The 16,474-nt window shown below is 51.7% G+C and overlaps 1 protein-coding gene and 1 long non-coding RNA gene across 2 annotated transcripts in view; one reads left to right on the top strand and one right to left on the bottom strand.

Moving 5' to 3' along the window:
* The window catches only part of TOX2 (TOX high mobility group box family member 2), a 153,981-nt gene extending 141,259 nt beyond the window's left edge, over window positions 1-12,722 (bottom strand). The window contains exon 1 of the mRNA XM_038158573.1: window positions 12,534-12,722. Within this exon, the coding sequence (XP_038014501.1) occupies window positions 12,534-12,635 (102 nt within the window). The 5' untranslated portion in view covers window positions 12,636-12,722. The remainder of the gene's footprint in view (window positions 1-12,533) is intronic.
* Window positions 12,723-12,864: 142 nt separating this feature from the next.
* LOC119710055 lies at window positions 12,865-13,885 on the top strand. The gene is made up of 2 exons (XR_005259497.1): window positions 12,865-13,482; window positions 13,786-13,885. It is a non-coding gene; the product is annotated as an uncharacterized LOC119710055 (long non-coding RNA).
* The last annotated feature ends 2,589 nt before the right edge of the window (window positions 13,886-16,474 follow it).

The following is a 16,474-nucleotide window of genomic DNA, read 5'->3' on the forward strand; positions in this document are numbered from 1 at the left end:
GGTGGCCAGGCGGGGCTCAGCAGCCAGGGCAGGGATCCCGGGCACGGCACGGGGCCGGTGCCGCAGCTCGGATGCCGGGGCTGTGGCAGGGCAGGAACCCCCGGCACAGCGCGGGGCCGGTGCAGCAGCTCGGATGCCGGGGCTGTGGCAGGGCAGGGACCCCTGGCACAGCACGGGGCCGGTGCCGGGGCTCGGATGCCGGGGCTGTGGCAGGGCAGGGATCCCGGGCACAGCGCGGGGCCGGTGCAGCAGCTCGGATGCCGGGGCTGTGGCAGGGCAGGGATCCCGGGCACAGCACGGGGCCGGTGCCGGGGCTGTGGCAGGGCAGGGACCCCCGGCACAGCGCGGGGCCGGAGCCGCGCGGGGGCGAATCCTCGGCAGCGCCTTTGGGAGCCCCCGCACGGAGCGTTAGCGTGCGATTCGAGGTTTACATAACACCAGCGAGCGCTTTTGGCAGGAACAATTGGTATTAGCAAGGAAAAGGAAGCATCAGGAACAGGCGGCGGAGCAAAGAGACACCTCTCGCAGCAGCCCCCGGGCTAGGAAGAAAATAAATAACAAATGCAAAAGAAGCAACACTTGGACAGCAGAGAGGGAGAGGGGAAGCCTCCGCAGAGGAAAACCAAGCCTGAATCGTGGCTGAGACCAGCAGGGAATTAAGCTTTCTGTTGTCACCTCCTTCCCACCCCCGTGGGACCGAGCTTAGTGCTTCACCAGGGCGCTCCAGTCACGCCTGCCGCTCTCGGTCAGGACCAGGGGAAAGCTCCAGGGCTGTGAGGGGTGAGCAGCTCCCACTGACTCAGAGGAGCCCAGGCAGGGTCCCAAAGGCATGGAGCTCACTGGCCAACCCACCCTGCAGAGCCTGGCTCTGTCACTGCACCCAGCGACGCGCCGCACTCAGAAACCTTCGGTCACACAAACTTCTTCATTTTTATCTCAATTTGGCCTGGTGTTGCTGGGTTTCGCTCGGGGAGGTTATGTTTATCACAGAATATTCTGAGTTGGAAGGGACCCAAAAGGATCATCAAAGTCCAGTTCCCGGCCTGGCAAGGGACAACCCCAAGAATCCCAAACCAAATGCAGAAAAAGCCCCAAAGAAGGCTGGATCGCCCCACCGGCCTCGTGAGTGGTACCACAATGGCCAAAGGGATGAGCTTCATGTGGCCCAGCTTGCCCCTGTCCTACTGTGTGTCCCACACTGCCACTGGAGAATGAGAGAATCCTAGAGGTGGGAAAACACCTCCAAGATGATGGAGTCCAACCATCAACTCAACACTGCCAAGGCCAGCATCAAACCATGTCCCCAAGCACCACATCTCCACGTTTTTGAAGCACATGCCTTCACCCAGAGAGCAGCACAGCAACCACCAGCCCTATCTCACAGCTTCTCAGGACATCTGGTCCCTCAGCACGGTGGCCTGGTGTCCCAGTGATGGGAAGAGCCCCAGCAGCTCTCCAGGAGCCTGTGGGTCCTGCAGCCTTCCTGCTGTATCTGTGCTAAGCAAGGAAGCAGCCTGTTCTCCAGACCTTTTTGTGCCAAGCAGAGCATCCCTTCCAAGCTGGCACCGTCCCCGTGCTCATGGCACGATGACAGTGACACAAGCTCAAGCCCCACATCCAGCACCAGGCTCTTCCTGCCTCTGAGCTATCCAAGATTTCCAGCTCTGGTGGCAAATGAGAAGCTCCAGTTGAGGTGCAGAACATCCTAAGACAATTCCTCAAAACAAGAGGATGTTAAAATCCACATTCCCAGAGAATTCAGCAGTGCTTTCCTGAAAATGGGAACTACCTGTGGCTTCACCTGCAGCTTCTGGAGGGCAGCTCTGGATAGCAGGACTTAAAATCAAACTTATCAGGAAAGTTTCCATGATAAACTTGGATTTGCCTGTGGTACAAGGATCCTGGTTTAGAATCCAATTTGGATTAGAAGGGACCTTAAAGATCATCTCCCTGCCATGCACAGCACAGGCAGGTGAAGGAGTGGGAAAAGAGGATGATAATCTTGTGCAAGGCTGCCCTTGATTCCAGCTCTTCACTTATTTCCTCTCCAACTTGCACACTGTGACCTTTCCAGGCAAAAAATAAAATTAAAAAAAATATGTAATAAATAAATAAATAATATTAATGCATGCAGGGAAAGGATGCCAGAGTCAGCTCTAGAGCCTGCAGTCCAGATCCCTGCTCCCAGGACATATTCTAAATCTCAGTCAATACCACATGTTTTCCAAAGAACAAGGCATTTCACATTTTATTAATTCTAACTAAAGCCCTTTTTATTGCAAACTTTCTATTTAGCATTTGATTGCAGCCACCACCACTGAGACTCTCACTGTATTAGAGCAGAAAATCTATTGATATTTTTCTTTCCTGCCATCTCAATCCCAGAAGGTGCTATTGAAATTAGTTCAAATACACTTTCAGAGGTCCCTTCCAGCCTGAGCTACTTTATGATTTTTAACATGTATTTGTTTCCTTGGTGCTCTCACACAAATCTGGTACCCCACTTGCACCGGTGATTGAAGCTCCATGTTTTTATTCCCACCAGGATCTGGCCTCTCCTAAAAAGAGGCCAAATATGCCAAACAAATCACTTAAAGGCCTGCAAGTTTATGAAGCTAAAATGACCATTTCAATACTTTCCACCTTTTCAAAGCCCAACTCTCAAATGGAAAACCCAACTTGATAGAGTGTTCAAAAACCCACCATTCTGGTCTGATTTAAATCAAATGGTTAAATACTCCACATGTTTGGCACAGCCAGAACTATCTGCTTTGCAAACAGATGGCCACCCACTATTAATTTGCAACCTTGACACAGAAATGCAGGTTGTCAATTAATTAAAAAACAAATGCCAGCAGTCTTCAGTTCACATTATGACCAGCAGCATTTTCTCTTTATCTTAAATGAAGGAAAAAATAGATATATAAAGCTACCACCTACTAATGCAAGCTCTTGGCACGTGAGAAATGCTGGTCTCAGCTTGGACAGATTTATCGAGTTTAAACCACAGTGTCACCAGCATCTGTCTGGGGTAGGGAGCCCAGACCATAATTCCAGTGTCAGTCCCTAAATATCCCTGGATTGAAGGCTGACCTCACTGTCTGGCTGCAGGGCTGGACCCACGGTGCTTGCTGGAAGGTTTTTCTTCCAGGGCTGTTTGATCTTCAATCAACAACGCTTATCAGTGCTAAAGTCTGCCAGCCATTCCCAAAAGTTTGATATTTTTAACAGCACATTCTTCTTCTCCTTTGAACGCTATTTAGAGACAAGATAATGTGGCAGGGGAAAAGTTGCCTCCCTGGGTTGAGCATGAACAAACAGAGCAGGATCCGATGGGGGGAATATTTTCCATTGCTACAAGCCCCAGTTTCTGTTCTTTATGTCCCCCCCTCCCAGTATTTCTGCTTTTTCTTCTTCATACGATATTCCAATGCTTTTTTGGGCCATTGCATAAGCTGAAATAAACCAAGATAATTCAGCTAGAATTCACTAAGGTTTTCATACATTTCATTTTCATGCTGTCAAAGTTTCTCTTCTTTTTGTTGAGGACTCCAGGGTACACTGCCCCTCTTCTGACAGTAGGGACAACAGAGCTAATTCCCTAAAAATACATCATTCTTCCACTGCAGGCACAATGTTCTGAGATGGCTCAGTGGATTAAACCCCTCTGTTCAAAGAAGCACCCAAGAAAACAAAGAAACAGGGAATGGATGTGTTATTTATTGACAAAAAAGAAATAAAAATGTTAAGGTTTAGTAACTGTAAGTGATGCAACAAAATCACAGAATTCTTTGGGTTGGATCTCATGCCACCCCCTCCCATGGCAGGGACACCTTCCACTGTCCCAGGTTGCTCCAAGCCCCATCCAACCTGGCCTGGGACACTGCCAGGGATCCAGGGGCAGCCACAGCTGCTCTGGGCACCCTGTGCCAGGGCCTGCCCACCCTCACAGGCAACAATTCCTAATTCCCAATATCCCATCCATCCCTGCCCTCTGGCAGTGGAAGCCATTCCCTGTGTCCTCTCCCTCCATCCCTTGTCCCCAGTCCCTCTGCAGCTCTCCTGGAGCTCCTTTAGGCCCTGGCAGGAGCTCTGAGCTCTCGCTGGAGCCTTCTCCTCTCCATGTGGGCACCCCCAGCTCTCCAGAGCAGAGGGGCTGCAGCCCCTGGAGCATCTCCATGGCCTCCTCTAGACTCTCTCCAGCAGCTCCATGTCCTTCTCATGCTGGGGGCCTTCAGCAACTCACCCTGTGCCCTCCCACAGCACCACAGAGGTCCCTGGGAGCATCTTCCCCTCTGCATAAAGGAGATGTGATGGTGGGGTGGAATCAAGCAGCTCATCCTTGACCAAGGGTTTGCTCTCAGGGGAGAAGGGAGCTCAGCCTGCACTGCTGGGCTCCACCAGCTCCACATGAGGCCAAGCTCTCCATGACACTCTCCACCCCTTCCCAGCATCATCCTTCATGCTAAAACTGTTGCATTTGAGGATTTTCAAGAGGCTTGACAACTCCTAAAGAGCCTGCACAGCCTGCACACCACCTTCCCAGGGAGAGGCAGATGTTCAGGAATAAACAGCTGGGTGAACCTGGCTGGAAAGGTGAATCTTCCTTCATGGGTATAAATGTGGAGATCCACATCTTTGGACGAGAGAAGCTTTCAGATGTCCCAGGCTCTGTTTCCACTTCTCCATGGGCCTGGATCTCCTGCAATGGATACTCAGTGTTCAGGGTGGCTCAAATTATTCCTAAAAAACCCTACATGTCTGGGGGGACCTGAAATGAGCTGCTGCTTCTGGAGGGGGAGAGCTTGGCCAGTTCCTGGAGAGGATAAGAGGCAGAGCCATGACACTGCTCTTATCTCCCAACCTTGGCCACTGGCAAGAACAGAGATGGAGAGGAAGGTGATTGTTTTTTCTAAAGTGGAGAGGAAAAGCACCCTGCTCATGCAGGCAGCTGGGAAGAAAGGGGATGGAGCCTCCCTGAGGAGCCCAGATGGGGATGGAAACTCTGACTCACCGGTAGGTTTTGTGGGAAGAGAAACCCGCTGATGTGATCCAGCTAATCTGATAAAAAGGGCTCCTTGCCACTGGGGGGTGGAACAGGATCCATGGGGTCGTGGGGAAAATACAACCCAGGTGACAGTGAGGATGGTGGCACGTCACCAGAGGGGAGGGTGGCACGTGCCAGGGCTTGTCCTCCACCTCCCCTGAGCACCACAGTGCCAGGGCTGTCCCAGACCTTCTCCTCCAGGCTGGGGGTCTCTGCTGCCTGGAAGGTGATGCTCATTGGGAATGGGGAGAAGAGGCTCAGAGCAGAGCTGCAGCAAGTTCTGCCACCTGCCCCACAGTCCTTGTGCTGTCACCCCCCTTTCCTATCACCTGCTAAGTCATGAGAGCCTTAGAAACCCAGGGGAAAAAGGCAGCATGAGAGCAAGGGGCTGAGTCCTCAAACCAACAGAAAAAATTGAATCTTCTACATTTTAAACACTGGCAAAATTCTCCTGTGTCCAGGTCCAGCCCAGAATTAGAGGTCAAGAAGCTGCCTCGGACCAAGGCTGGGCTGATCTCTGCAGATCAGGTTCCTCTGAAGCCACGTGCAGCGACCAACACCAACCAAGAATCTCTCCACAGGAACAATTCCCGGCTCAGGCCCCCGTTTAACACTTCCCTCCCAGTTCCCTTCGCCACGGAGCCGAGCCGCAATCTCACAGTCGTCAGGAAGAGATTTAATTATATCTGCAGAGGTCAAGCAATCCATGCAAAAGATGGGGGAGGCGGGGAGAGGGTCTGTGGCACAACACAGAGATTCTGCCTGCAGCACCGCGGCAGCCAGGGCCATTTTTCAGGGAAGAAATGGCATCCATCAGAACAAAACCCCCAGAGGGAAACAATAGGAAAAAGGTGCGGGGGGAGGCAGATTATTAAGATATTTAAATCTGGTCATACAGCTGTAAAATCAGGTGATTTAATGCTGTTTCCTATCTTTTTTTTTATTATTATTATTTTTTAAAGAGTGGTGTGATCAGTGCTTGTTCCAGTAAGTTTTGTTGAGAGATTTCTTCCTGCTGAAGCTGAGCTGTGTATCCCCAATTACTATAATTATATATAATATATCATATATAATACATAATATAATTTCTATCATATATTAGATAATAGATAATTTATGTACACCATAGAATATAGTATATGCCATCTATAATTTATGTGTAATATTATAGAACATACATTATGCATTATTTAATTATATTAAAATGAGTGTAAAATCACAAAGGTGGAACATTAGAGCTCAAACCTCCAATTAGGAATTAATAGTTTGAAAGCTCTAATCACACTAACACTTCAGCCTGACTTGAGGAATACTGAATAAGATCTCAAGAGGAGGCAGAGGTGCTGCTACACGACAGTTCAAACAGAAGCCTTGCACTCACCGGATGGAGAATTGTCAGGAAAAACACATTAGCAACACAATAACTTATTTTTAATGTGGAGCTGTTAGGAAAACACAATTATATGCTTCATTTATACTGCAAGATATAACCCAAGTTATGGTAAAAGCATTTAGAGCTCGTTTTGTAAAAAAAAAAAACAGAGGAGTACAAAGGTAATAGGGAAAAATTGTACCTCGAGGGGATAATGCTCCCCCCTCCCAGTGAGGCCACTCTGTCTGTGGTGGTGGAGCATCCTCACCTCCTGCAGCCAGCAGGAAGGAGATGCAAACTGAAGGCAGCAAGGAAACAGATTTTTCTGCAAATGCTGCTGAAAGATCACAATGTTAACAACGACCCCCGGGAAAGGAGCTGGCAGTGCTGGTCCCTACAAGGAGGAAAAGCTGGAAGAGCTCTGCAGGGTTCCAGGGGTTCTCCCACTGCCCTGACATGAGGATCAGCCATACACCCTCCAAGTTATTGGGTGCTCTGGGCTGTACAAGAAAATTGCCTTTATTAACAGGATGTTTTCTCTGTTGTGGATGCACAAACTGGCCCTGGTGCCTGCTGCAGGCTCAGAGGTCCAAGGCAGAGCTGATCATGGATTTACTCTGCAGTTAGGGTGGTGTAACACCCTCAGGCTCTGGAGCACCGATTCAGGGGACAACCATTGATTTGAAGAATCATAAATAAATCAGAGAAACTTGTACAGCTTTGATCTTGAATTTTTTGTCTCTTGATGTCTCCTCTGTTACAAGGACTTCCATGGATGAGGTCCTTGACAAGGTTATTCAGAAGCAGCCCAAACAAACATGTTGTTACACACAAGTCAGACTGGTCTTCAAAACATCTCCCATTGTTCCCAAAACAAGCAGATTAAAGCCTCCCCTCCATGCATGCAGAGAGAACAACGTTTTCTATGAATGGATGGACATTCATTATTTAGCTCCCAATCTCTGACTTAAAGCCCAAGGCAAAAAAAAAAAAAAAAATCCCTGACTTAAAGCCCAAGGCTTCAAACACTTTCTGCTGTGCAACCCATCAAAGACCACTCTGCAGAATGCAGGGTTGTCCCACTGAGTAGCTCAACCACTTTTCAGAGGAAGCCCTTGCCCATATTCAGGGCCTAAAAGAAAAAAAAAATTAAAATCTACATTTGCAAATCAACAGGAGCTGCCTGCCAAATGAGAATGAAATGGGCCCCAAATTAAAAATCTGCTGGACTTTGTTCTCCATCCAAAATCCTCCATCTCCAAAGAAAGATTTATGCTACTTCAAAACAGCGTTGGCTTCGGAAGTAGGAAGAGAAAGAATATATTTTATCTTCCAGAATGGCAAAGCAGTGCTGGAACAAGGAAAAAGGGACCATGTTTATCCCTGCAATGTACAATTTATTGTAAAAGCCAAACCAGAACATTTCACAGAAATGCATTTGCTACATCGACTCGGGCTCGTACCAGCTCAGATCCCATTTCTGAAGGGTTCTTAAAAGAAGAGAGCGTTGGCTGCAGACTAATACTCATCACATGACAACAAGATTTGTTTGTGTGTTGGCAAAATAGCTTTTGTCAATTTAATAGCCCGAAAGGCAAGAGAGAGGCTGTGTTTGGAGAGGCAAAGCCACAGGATCCTACAAGGAACATTCGGGAAAAGGTTTGATGGTGCTGATGACTCCTACAGAAATCCTGCAGGGTTAATAACAGAACCCCCAACACGGGGGTTCCCAAGGACCACAAGCACTCCCAGGCTCTCACAGCAGTGTGGATTTGGTATTCCCAGGCTGGATCCTCCTCCTCCTCCTCCTCATCAATCCCCATCAATTCCACTGGCTGGAAATTGGGCACCGTGCTAACCCAGTCTGACCACTGTAGCACCAGAAGCAAGCAGGAAGAATTTATATTTAAATTTATTTCTGCAGGAAGAATAGAGATGATAATTCACTCTCCAAAGATGCCCCTGGGGAGCAGGATCACTCCTCCTGCATCCCAGCATCCCTGCACACCCTGCATGAAAGAGCTCAGGCTATCGTGCTCTGGCAGGATTCCTGTCACACGCCTCCCTTGCCAATGCAATTTTGCTTGGGCTGAGAAGGAAAAACTCCCTCCTGAGTTTCATGGACCCACACACACCATTTAGGATCTAGGAAAAAAGCCCTTCCATGCTGCTGTATCAGCCAGCACACCAGATCCTGTCACTAAAGCTCTGCTAAGAGCAGAGCGAGCCTCGGCGTTACTAAAATGCACATTTTTGACGGTGGTTTACTTATTGTGAAATAGAGCTGCAGAATCTCCCTAGAGCTCAAGTGGGAAAAATCCCTACATTTTCTCAAAGCAATTGGAGGGTGGGAAAATGCCCCACCAGGGAGCAACACCTCCTTAGATGGTGCAGGAACACGCTGCTCTCCCCAAAACACCGGCACCACTCAGGAGCAGCTCAAAGCCCTGTGAAAGCTTTCCTGGCAAGCCAGCAGGAAGGGGAATGCAGCAGGTACCAATGTCCCAGGAAAACGGCCAGAAGGGACAGGACAAGGGGTTTAGACCCAAACTTAAACAAGGGATCCAAACCAGAGGTAGGTTTCCTTTAGCAGTGCTCAGGTGGCCGATGACAGGGATGGGTGTCACAGTTTGGATGAGGGCTCCTCACACTTTCAGCTGAACCTCCCCAGTCCCTCGTGGCCGCTGTGCAGACAGCAGAGGTGTTCCTGCTGTCCCAGGGATGGAGCAGTTCCAGGATCCAGCCCACAGGATGGGGGGGGCAGGACTCCAGAGTGGGAAATGCTCATTGCAGATTGTCCTCCCAGGTGGCTCCTCATCAGCCCCACACCTTGGGCTGAGCATTCTGTGGCCCTAAAAATCCTGCCAAGGAGCATCAGGCTGTGAGCAGCAGCTCCCTGGGCACCAGGAAGTTTGGGGCTGGCTCCTCTCCCCAGCTGCCATGGCAGGCTGCTCCAGGCAGGATCACCAGGAGCAGGGACTGCTTTACACAGGGAGCCCTTTTCCCCAGCTTCAATGCCACCAGTACTCCTCATCCATCATAACTCCTCACCAAACAAAATCAGCAGCAGGCAGGGCTCCTTCTCACCCTGCCTGATGGAGCAGGAGGGCTCTTGTTATCCGCTTGTGGGTGTCCAGCCCCTCACCACCTTCTCCATCCCTCCCAGTGGCCAGCCCTTCCAGGGAAAACAGGGATGCTGTCGAAGCACTTAAAGGAAGGGTGCAAATTCCCCCCTTCTGGGGAGGCCTGGGCTGAGCACACACTCCCATTTCATCATCCCTCTAAACATCCCTTGTCCTTTCAGAAATGGAAATGCTGATGTGCAATAGGCCCCTGCGTAGCTGCAAAGAGGAATTGTGGCTGACTGCAGCGTGCAGGCGAGACTGGAGACCTCCTGGTAACAATATCATGTCCAGTAAGTGCACAAAACAATTCCATTAACATTTCAGGCTGCTCTGGGCTGAGGCAGCTCACGGTGATGGCAGAGCTCTGCCGTGCTCCCCGCGAGTTATTTATGCACAGTGACACTGCACAGCCCAGCTTTGCTGCCTCCCCCTAAAGAAATAAATAAGCAAAGGGGAAAAAAAACCAAACCAAACAAAAATACCCTGAACAAATAACAAGCCTTTTAAATCAAAGGGCTTTAGAGCATCTCCGTTAACTCAGCGAAGCAGGAGGACAGCAAAGTGCTCCTTGCTCAGGTCCTTCCCAGAGATGGATTTTATCTGGGATATCTGCACATCATAGGGGGAGAATTCTGATTTTTCCAGTCCACCCTACCCTCCTCTGCAGTTTTTAAAGTGGAAATGCTTTGAGGCAGACACTGTCTCAGCCCAGCCCCGGGCTGAGCCACCAGCACTGGACAGGAGCAGTGGGATGGGGATTGGTGTGAGGTTCTGGAGTTTCCCAGAGAATCCCATGTGGCTCCAGGAAGCAGGAGAACTCTTGTTCCATGGCGGGCACAAGAGAACAGCACGATGCTGGTGATCCTCGGCCTGATCCCACCCGCACCTGCCGGAGTTATCCGAAGGAAAAGCAGCAGGAGACAGCTCCTCCCGCAGCACTCCGGGCCACGGCTTGATGCTGAAGTTACAGCCGCTATACCTGCAGTCTGTCAGGGAAACTGAGTCAGCCCATTCCATCCCTGGCTTCATTCCAGCGGCCTCATGCCACAGACAAACGTGCACGGCTGTGCATAAGCAAATGTCACTTGATAACTCAGAAAAGAAAAGAAGGGGGGGGATGGAAAAAGCGCCCAGCAAAGGGTAAGTCACTTCCTTTCTTCTGCCGCTGCCTTAAGATCCTCGGTAGCAGTGACAACAGCAGCATCTGGTGGCAGTGGTCAGTACCTGGGGCGCTCCCCTCCGCTGTCCCGTCCGCCCCGGGCAGCAGCAGCGCCCAGCGCACCCGCTCGCCCGCCGGGGCTCAGCTCGCCGCACCCCCAGAAGCGGCGATTTCCCGCAGCCTCCCGGCCGCAGCGGCAGCGAGGAGCCGCGGATCAATTGCCAGCGCCTAATCCGGGACTAATCTCAGGGATTCAGGCCACGGATGAGCTGACGGCGAGGGGCCCCGCGCCCCAAGGCTCGGGCGGCCGCTGCCGGGGAGACCGCGCAGCCCCAAGGCTGAGACACTGCGAGCAGACCGCCAGCCCCAGCTCCCGCACTAAACACTGCCAGGCAAAGTAAATCGTGTTGGCATCCAACAACTTCTTGGTAAAAGCGAGTTCCGAAAGCCAGCAGGATCTGGGGGCAGCCGCGGTTGCCAGTGGCTCACGCTCGCACGATCCGAGATTTCTGCTCTCACACACGACGGGCGGATGTTTCAGCGGGACAAATGTCCTGCTCCCAGGTGATCCGGCTCTCGTTAGTATTTTAAGAGCTTATTTAGTGTTTTAAGAGCAACGGCAATGATAATAAAACACTTTGAAGCCAGCAGTACGCAGATACAGGCGAAAACAACGAAAGTTGTTTCCTTTCAGTATAATCCGGCATCTCAAAATAAACGAGAACTATTACGTTTGCTACAACTTAATAAAAAGAGATAAATAACCCACTGACAGAGAAACAGTTAAATACATCTCTTGATACATTAAGATTAATTTGCCGCGTCTGGGAAGCCGCACGCATCTCCCTCTGCTTGTGTTTTAAGAGTTCGATCCCAAAGTATCACAACAGTGAGGTGAGCCGAGAGCATCCTGAGCTGCTGTACCGGCGCAGGAGAGCATTTTCTCATTTTATTAACTTTTTTCGACGCAATTACCCGAATTTGGCCCGGAAGGCAGCAAGGATTACGTCTGGGATGATCCTCCTCACTCCAAAGAGATGTGGATCCCAGGGCTTTGTAGCCGAAACATCAGCGCTGTTTACCCACAGCGAGCAAGGCGACACTCGCAGAAAACTCCTTATCCCTGAAGTAGCATCTATCCCCTTCGCTTCGCTTTCTCCAGGATGAGGGAAATTTCCTAGAGCACCTCCGCGCTCTCAAATATCCCCCGCGCATCCCTCTCCCGTTACAAGTGCAGGCTGCTTCGCCTCGCAGCTGCAGCGAGCGGGGAAAATGTGAGTGATGGAGGTCTCCCCGCCGTGCTGGGGATCTGGGGACACACGGACAGCCCCAGCCCGGAGCTGGGTGCCCCCTCGGCGGGAGCGCAGCGGCAGGTGAGGGACGGAGGCGAGGGACGGGGCCGGACCCCGCTCGGGAGGAGCCGCGACCCGGCCCGGCGGCTCCGCAGCTCGTGAAGAAGGTGCAAAACAACAACGCGGCGAAGAACAACAGGAAAAAAGTGCCCGACAACAACCGCAACAACAACCCCCCACCGCGCGCATCGCCCCGGGCCGAGCTCCCGGAGCGGAGGAGGTTAAAACAGCCCCGCACGGACACACGGACACACGGACACCGCGCTGCGCTCCCGGCCCGCCCCGCCGAGCAGCGCCCGCGCTCGGGCTCCCCCCGCCCGCTGCGGGCGGCCCGACGGCTCCCCCCGCTCCGCTTGCAGACCACTTTCAAAATTCCCTCCCGCAGGAGCCGGCGCCGCCGGCACTTTCCTTCCCCGCGCCCGTGCCCGCGGAGCAGCGCGGGACGCGCCGAGCCCGGGCACCCCCGCGCCGCCGGTACCTTGTTGCAGTGATAATAATCCAGCGGGCCGAGGCAAGTGGGGTCCGCGCCGGGCAGCGAGCCCACGGCGGGGGGGGCGGAGGGGTAGAACCGAACGTCCATGCCGGGGCTGCGGGCGGCGGCAGGCGGGGGCTCCAGCGGGCATGGACCCGGCTGCGGCGGCGGCGGTGCCTCTGGCGCGGGGAGAGGGCGGGGAGAGGGCGGGCGGCGGCGAGGGGGGGCGGGCGGCGGCCCCCGGCCCGCCCCGCTCCGCGCCGCCCCGCGCCGGGGCCGCTATTGTTCGCGGCGGGGCCGGGCGGCTCCTCCCGCGGCCGCCGCCGGCGGGGGCTCGGGCACGGCGGGCAGCGCCGCTGGAGGAGCCCGGCCCGCTCCCCGGCCCCGGCCCCGGCCCCGGCCGCCCCGGCGAGGGGAAGGCTGCGACAGCCGCCCGCCGGTTCCCGCTGCCCGCTGGGGACCCTGGCACGTCTGGCACGTCTTCCGCGCCCCACGGCCCGCACCGTGCCCCGTGTGCCCTCTCCCGACTCGGGACGGTGCCCAGCAGCTTCGTTTCCCTCCGCACCTGGTGCCCACCCGCTGACGAAGGATGCTGTCCGGCGCGCTGATCCACCCTGAGTGGGAACCCCAAATAGGTGCCCCGTTTGGAACCCCTAACTGCGCCCTTTTTCTGGAAGGCCTGTGCCTCTCCCAGCCTGGAGAGAACAGCCAGGCTCAACCTCTGCACCTGGCGGTGGCTTCCTGCTCCCCAGGGCACGGACACCCCCATTGTCCCCCCCACCTGGGCTTTCCACGCATCCCATCCATGCATCTTTATAATTCCCGCTGCTGGAAGGCAGCTCCATCCATGACCACCCTCCCGGCCATCCTCCTGCGACTCCCGCGGGCCGGGATTTTCAGGGCACGGCAGCATGGAACACCCAAACGTGTCCGTGAGGAGGGAGGATGCTCGGAGGTGAGCAGGCTGGGCGGACAGGGCTCCCCTCCCTTCCCCGCTGCCGCAGGCTCCGCTCTCTCCCGCTCCCTTCCAGCGGCTCCGAACAGATCCCTCTGGAGAAGCAGCCCCCTGGGAGAGAATGTTATGTACAGAGCGCTTTTGCAGTACGTTATCCCAGCCCCAGGCAGAGGGAAACGCTTGAAAGTTGCAACAACGGGTCCATGGGCTGGCAAAGAGCTGGGACAGGGCTGGCAGAGTCAGTTTGCTGGTAAATCTCCGAGAGAAATTGCCTTATATTTTTTTTTTTCTCTCTTTTCTTAGAAAAACCCTCCTGACTGACTCTGAAGGCTTATTTCCAACATGCACCCTTCAGGACTCTCTGGAGCTGGAAAACAGAGCTAAATAAATGCGGAGTTCTTCCTCCAGCGTCTTTCCTTGGAAGAGCAGGGCCAATTCCTGCCAAATTCAGGGAGCGGGGAGGCGGGCTGGGGTTTCGAGGGATTGCCAGCTCCAGGAATCAAGTGATTATGTAAAAATCACAGCTCTCATTTAAGTTAAAAACAAGATTTCAGCTGTCGTGGTGGTGGAAAAAAAATTGATTTAAGTATAAAAATTGACTTGGGCACAAAAACTACTTCACATTTATTATTATTTTTCAAACTGTGTGTTTTTTCTGGAGAACCAGCATTGATTTTTTGCATTTAGCAGCGAAGCAGGTTGGCTTCAGGAGTTCTCCACCAGGGAAGCTGCTCTGAGGGCTCCCAGTCAAAGGCATAATAGAGATGTCTAATATTTTGCATTAAAACTTTGAATATCTGAGCTTCACTGATCTGTGCCCTTCCTGATTTACACACCCCCCCAAAAGGACTGGTTTTCCTGTCTCCCTGTTTCAGCAAATACTGAACTGACATGTCACATTATTAGAGCTTCATTATTTTTGTAAAACCTTCCCAAGTAGAGTGACTGGTATATTACAAAGTATGAATAATTAAAATAATAGAGATGTCAAAATAATGGAACAAAGTGTATTTTATGATGCATTATTCTGGCTTGTTTATCCACAAAGTCAGTATTTAGTAAGCAGCCTCTGAGTCATTAGCAAGGTTTGACTGTATTATTATCTTTATTAATTATCATAATTATATTTCTTATATTGTGGAGTCATTGCTAGTGGCTTTACAGTTAAGGTGGAATTGACTTTCACACTAAAAGCAGGATTTAATTCTGTTGTTTCCTACAAAAATGAACACATTTTGTCACCAAACATGCAACACCTCCCTGACTGATACAACCCAATTTTTTTGCAGTGCCTGAGCCACCCTGTTGCTGCCTTTCAGAGCCTCTCAAAGCTCATTTTTTCCCCAATGAAGCCCCATTTTCTCAGCTCAGCCCTGTCCAACTTTGCACATTCATCTGCCTCAAACAGAGGCTGCTCTGAGACACCCGGCGTCACAAGGAGTTATTGCTATTAATAGCCAGAATGCTTTTTTTATATATTTATATATTTATTTATATATTTATTTATTTGCGTGTATATATACACATATATATGCCAAGGGAAGCTGGCAGAGGGAATGCTCCTCATCAGAGCAATGTTCTCACAGCTCACCTCGTGTCTCCAGTGCTTCTCCTCCCCAGACTGCCAGAAGAAGACAGCCTAGTGGAGCTGAGCCTCACCCCTGGCCAGCGCCTGGGTATCCATGGGTGCCTCCAGCCTCCCTCCCTGGCTCTGTGCCCATGCACCAGCAGCTCCTGCCCCTGCCCATCCTCACCATGTGTCCAGGAAGCCTCCAGCTTGGGCCTGCTGCTGAATCCTCCTTCAGCCTGTTTTCCCTGTGTTTCAATGCGTTCTGTCCTGGTGGCACTTTGCTGTTGAGCAGATGTGGGTCTGCCAGGGGATGCAGATTTGTGGGAACTCCTGCTCTCCTCCAGCACCTCTCCACGTAGGATCAACAGTGCTCCATGGAGGTGGCGCCAGGGCTGGAGCCCCTCTGCTCTGGAGCCAGGCTGGGAGAGCTGAAGGTGTCCAGCCTGGAGAAGAGAAGGCTCCAGGGAGACTTTAGAGCTCCTTCCAGTGCTGAAGGGAGCCTGTAGGAAAGATTGGGACAGACCTATTGTCAGGGCTTGCTGTGATACCACTACAGGTCACGACTTTGGGTTTTGCCCAGGTGACCAAAGGTGACAGGAGTGCTCTGGGATGGCTGAAGGGAACCAGCAATACCACTGCAGGAGCTGCAGGATCCCCACCAGGGCTGAGCCAAGCAGCCAAACAGGCTGCAAACACCGCGATCTTTTCCTTTCTTCTCCCAGCTGAGAGCCCCCAAAACCCCAGAATGTTTGCAGTTGCTTTGGCCAGGCGGCTGAAAGAGGAGCTCCCAACATGACAACTCACATTTCATGGCTAACATTAGCTGTGGAACAGAAACAGCAGAGTGTGATTATCTCAGCAATCCCATTTAAGCCACACGGACTCCTCACAAAGAAGGGAAAACTCTACAGTGAGTATTTCTAAATATTAGGCTAAACCTGAACAATCATCGTTTCAAAGGCACCTTTCAGAAGCAGGAAAAAGCCTCCGAATCTATCAGTTTCATTATTTGTTTCAAAGCAGTCCTCCTCCTCTCAACAAACCATCTAAAAAGCCTGCCGAAGGATTTTTAAAATAATTTAGCACAGTGCAGTTTATTGCTTTAAAATACTGATATTATTTTCCCCACTGTACTTTGCAGCTATATTTTGACATTTTAGTCTTATCCCCAGTTTATGTCTGAGAATGATTTAATTCAGAGCTACACTCCTCGTTCCCACTTGGAAGAAGAGGGAATCTCTAAATATTCAGTAGTTTCAGTGGTCATAAAAAATGCTGAACAAATGGATAAAGCCAATTGCCAATAAACACAATGCAAATGTGTACATTTAAATGCAGTGAAATTGGATTAATTAAATCCACATTGCATCTGGATTTACATGTAATACAAAACAAAATTAAATGCAGCTCAAGAGCTTCCTG

Source organism: Motacilla alba, chromosome 20, assembly GCF_015832195.1.
Source record: "Motacilla alba alba isolate MOTALB_02 chromosome 20, Motacilla_alba_V1.0_pri, whole genome shotgun sequence".
Taxonomy (NCBI): domain Eukaryota; kingdom Metazoa; phylum Chordata; class Aves; order Passeriformes; family Motacillidae; genus Motacilla; species Motacilla alba.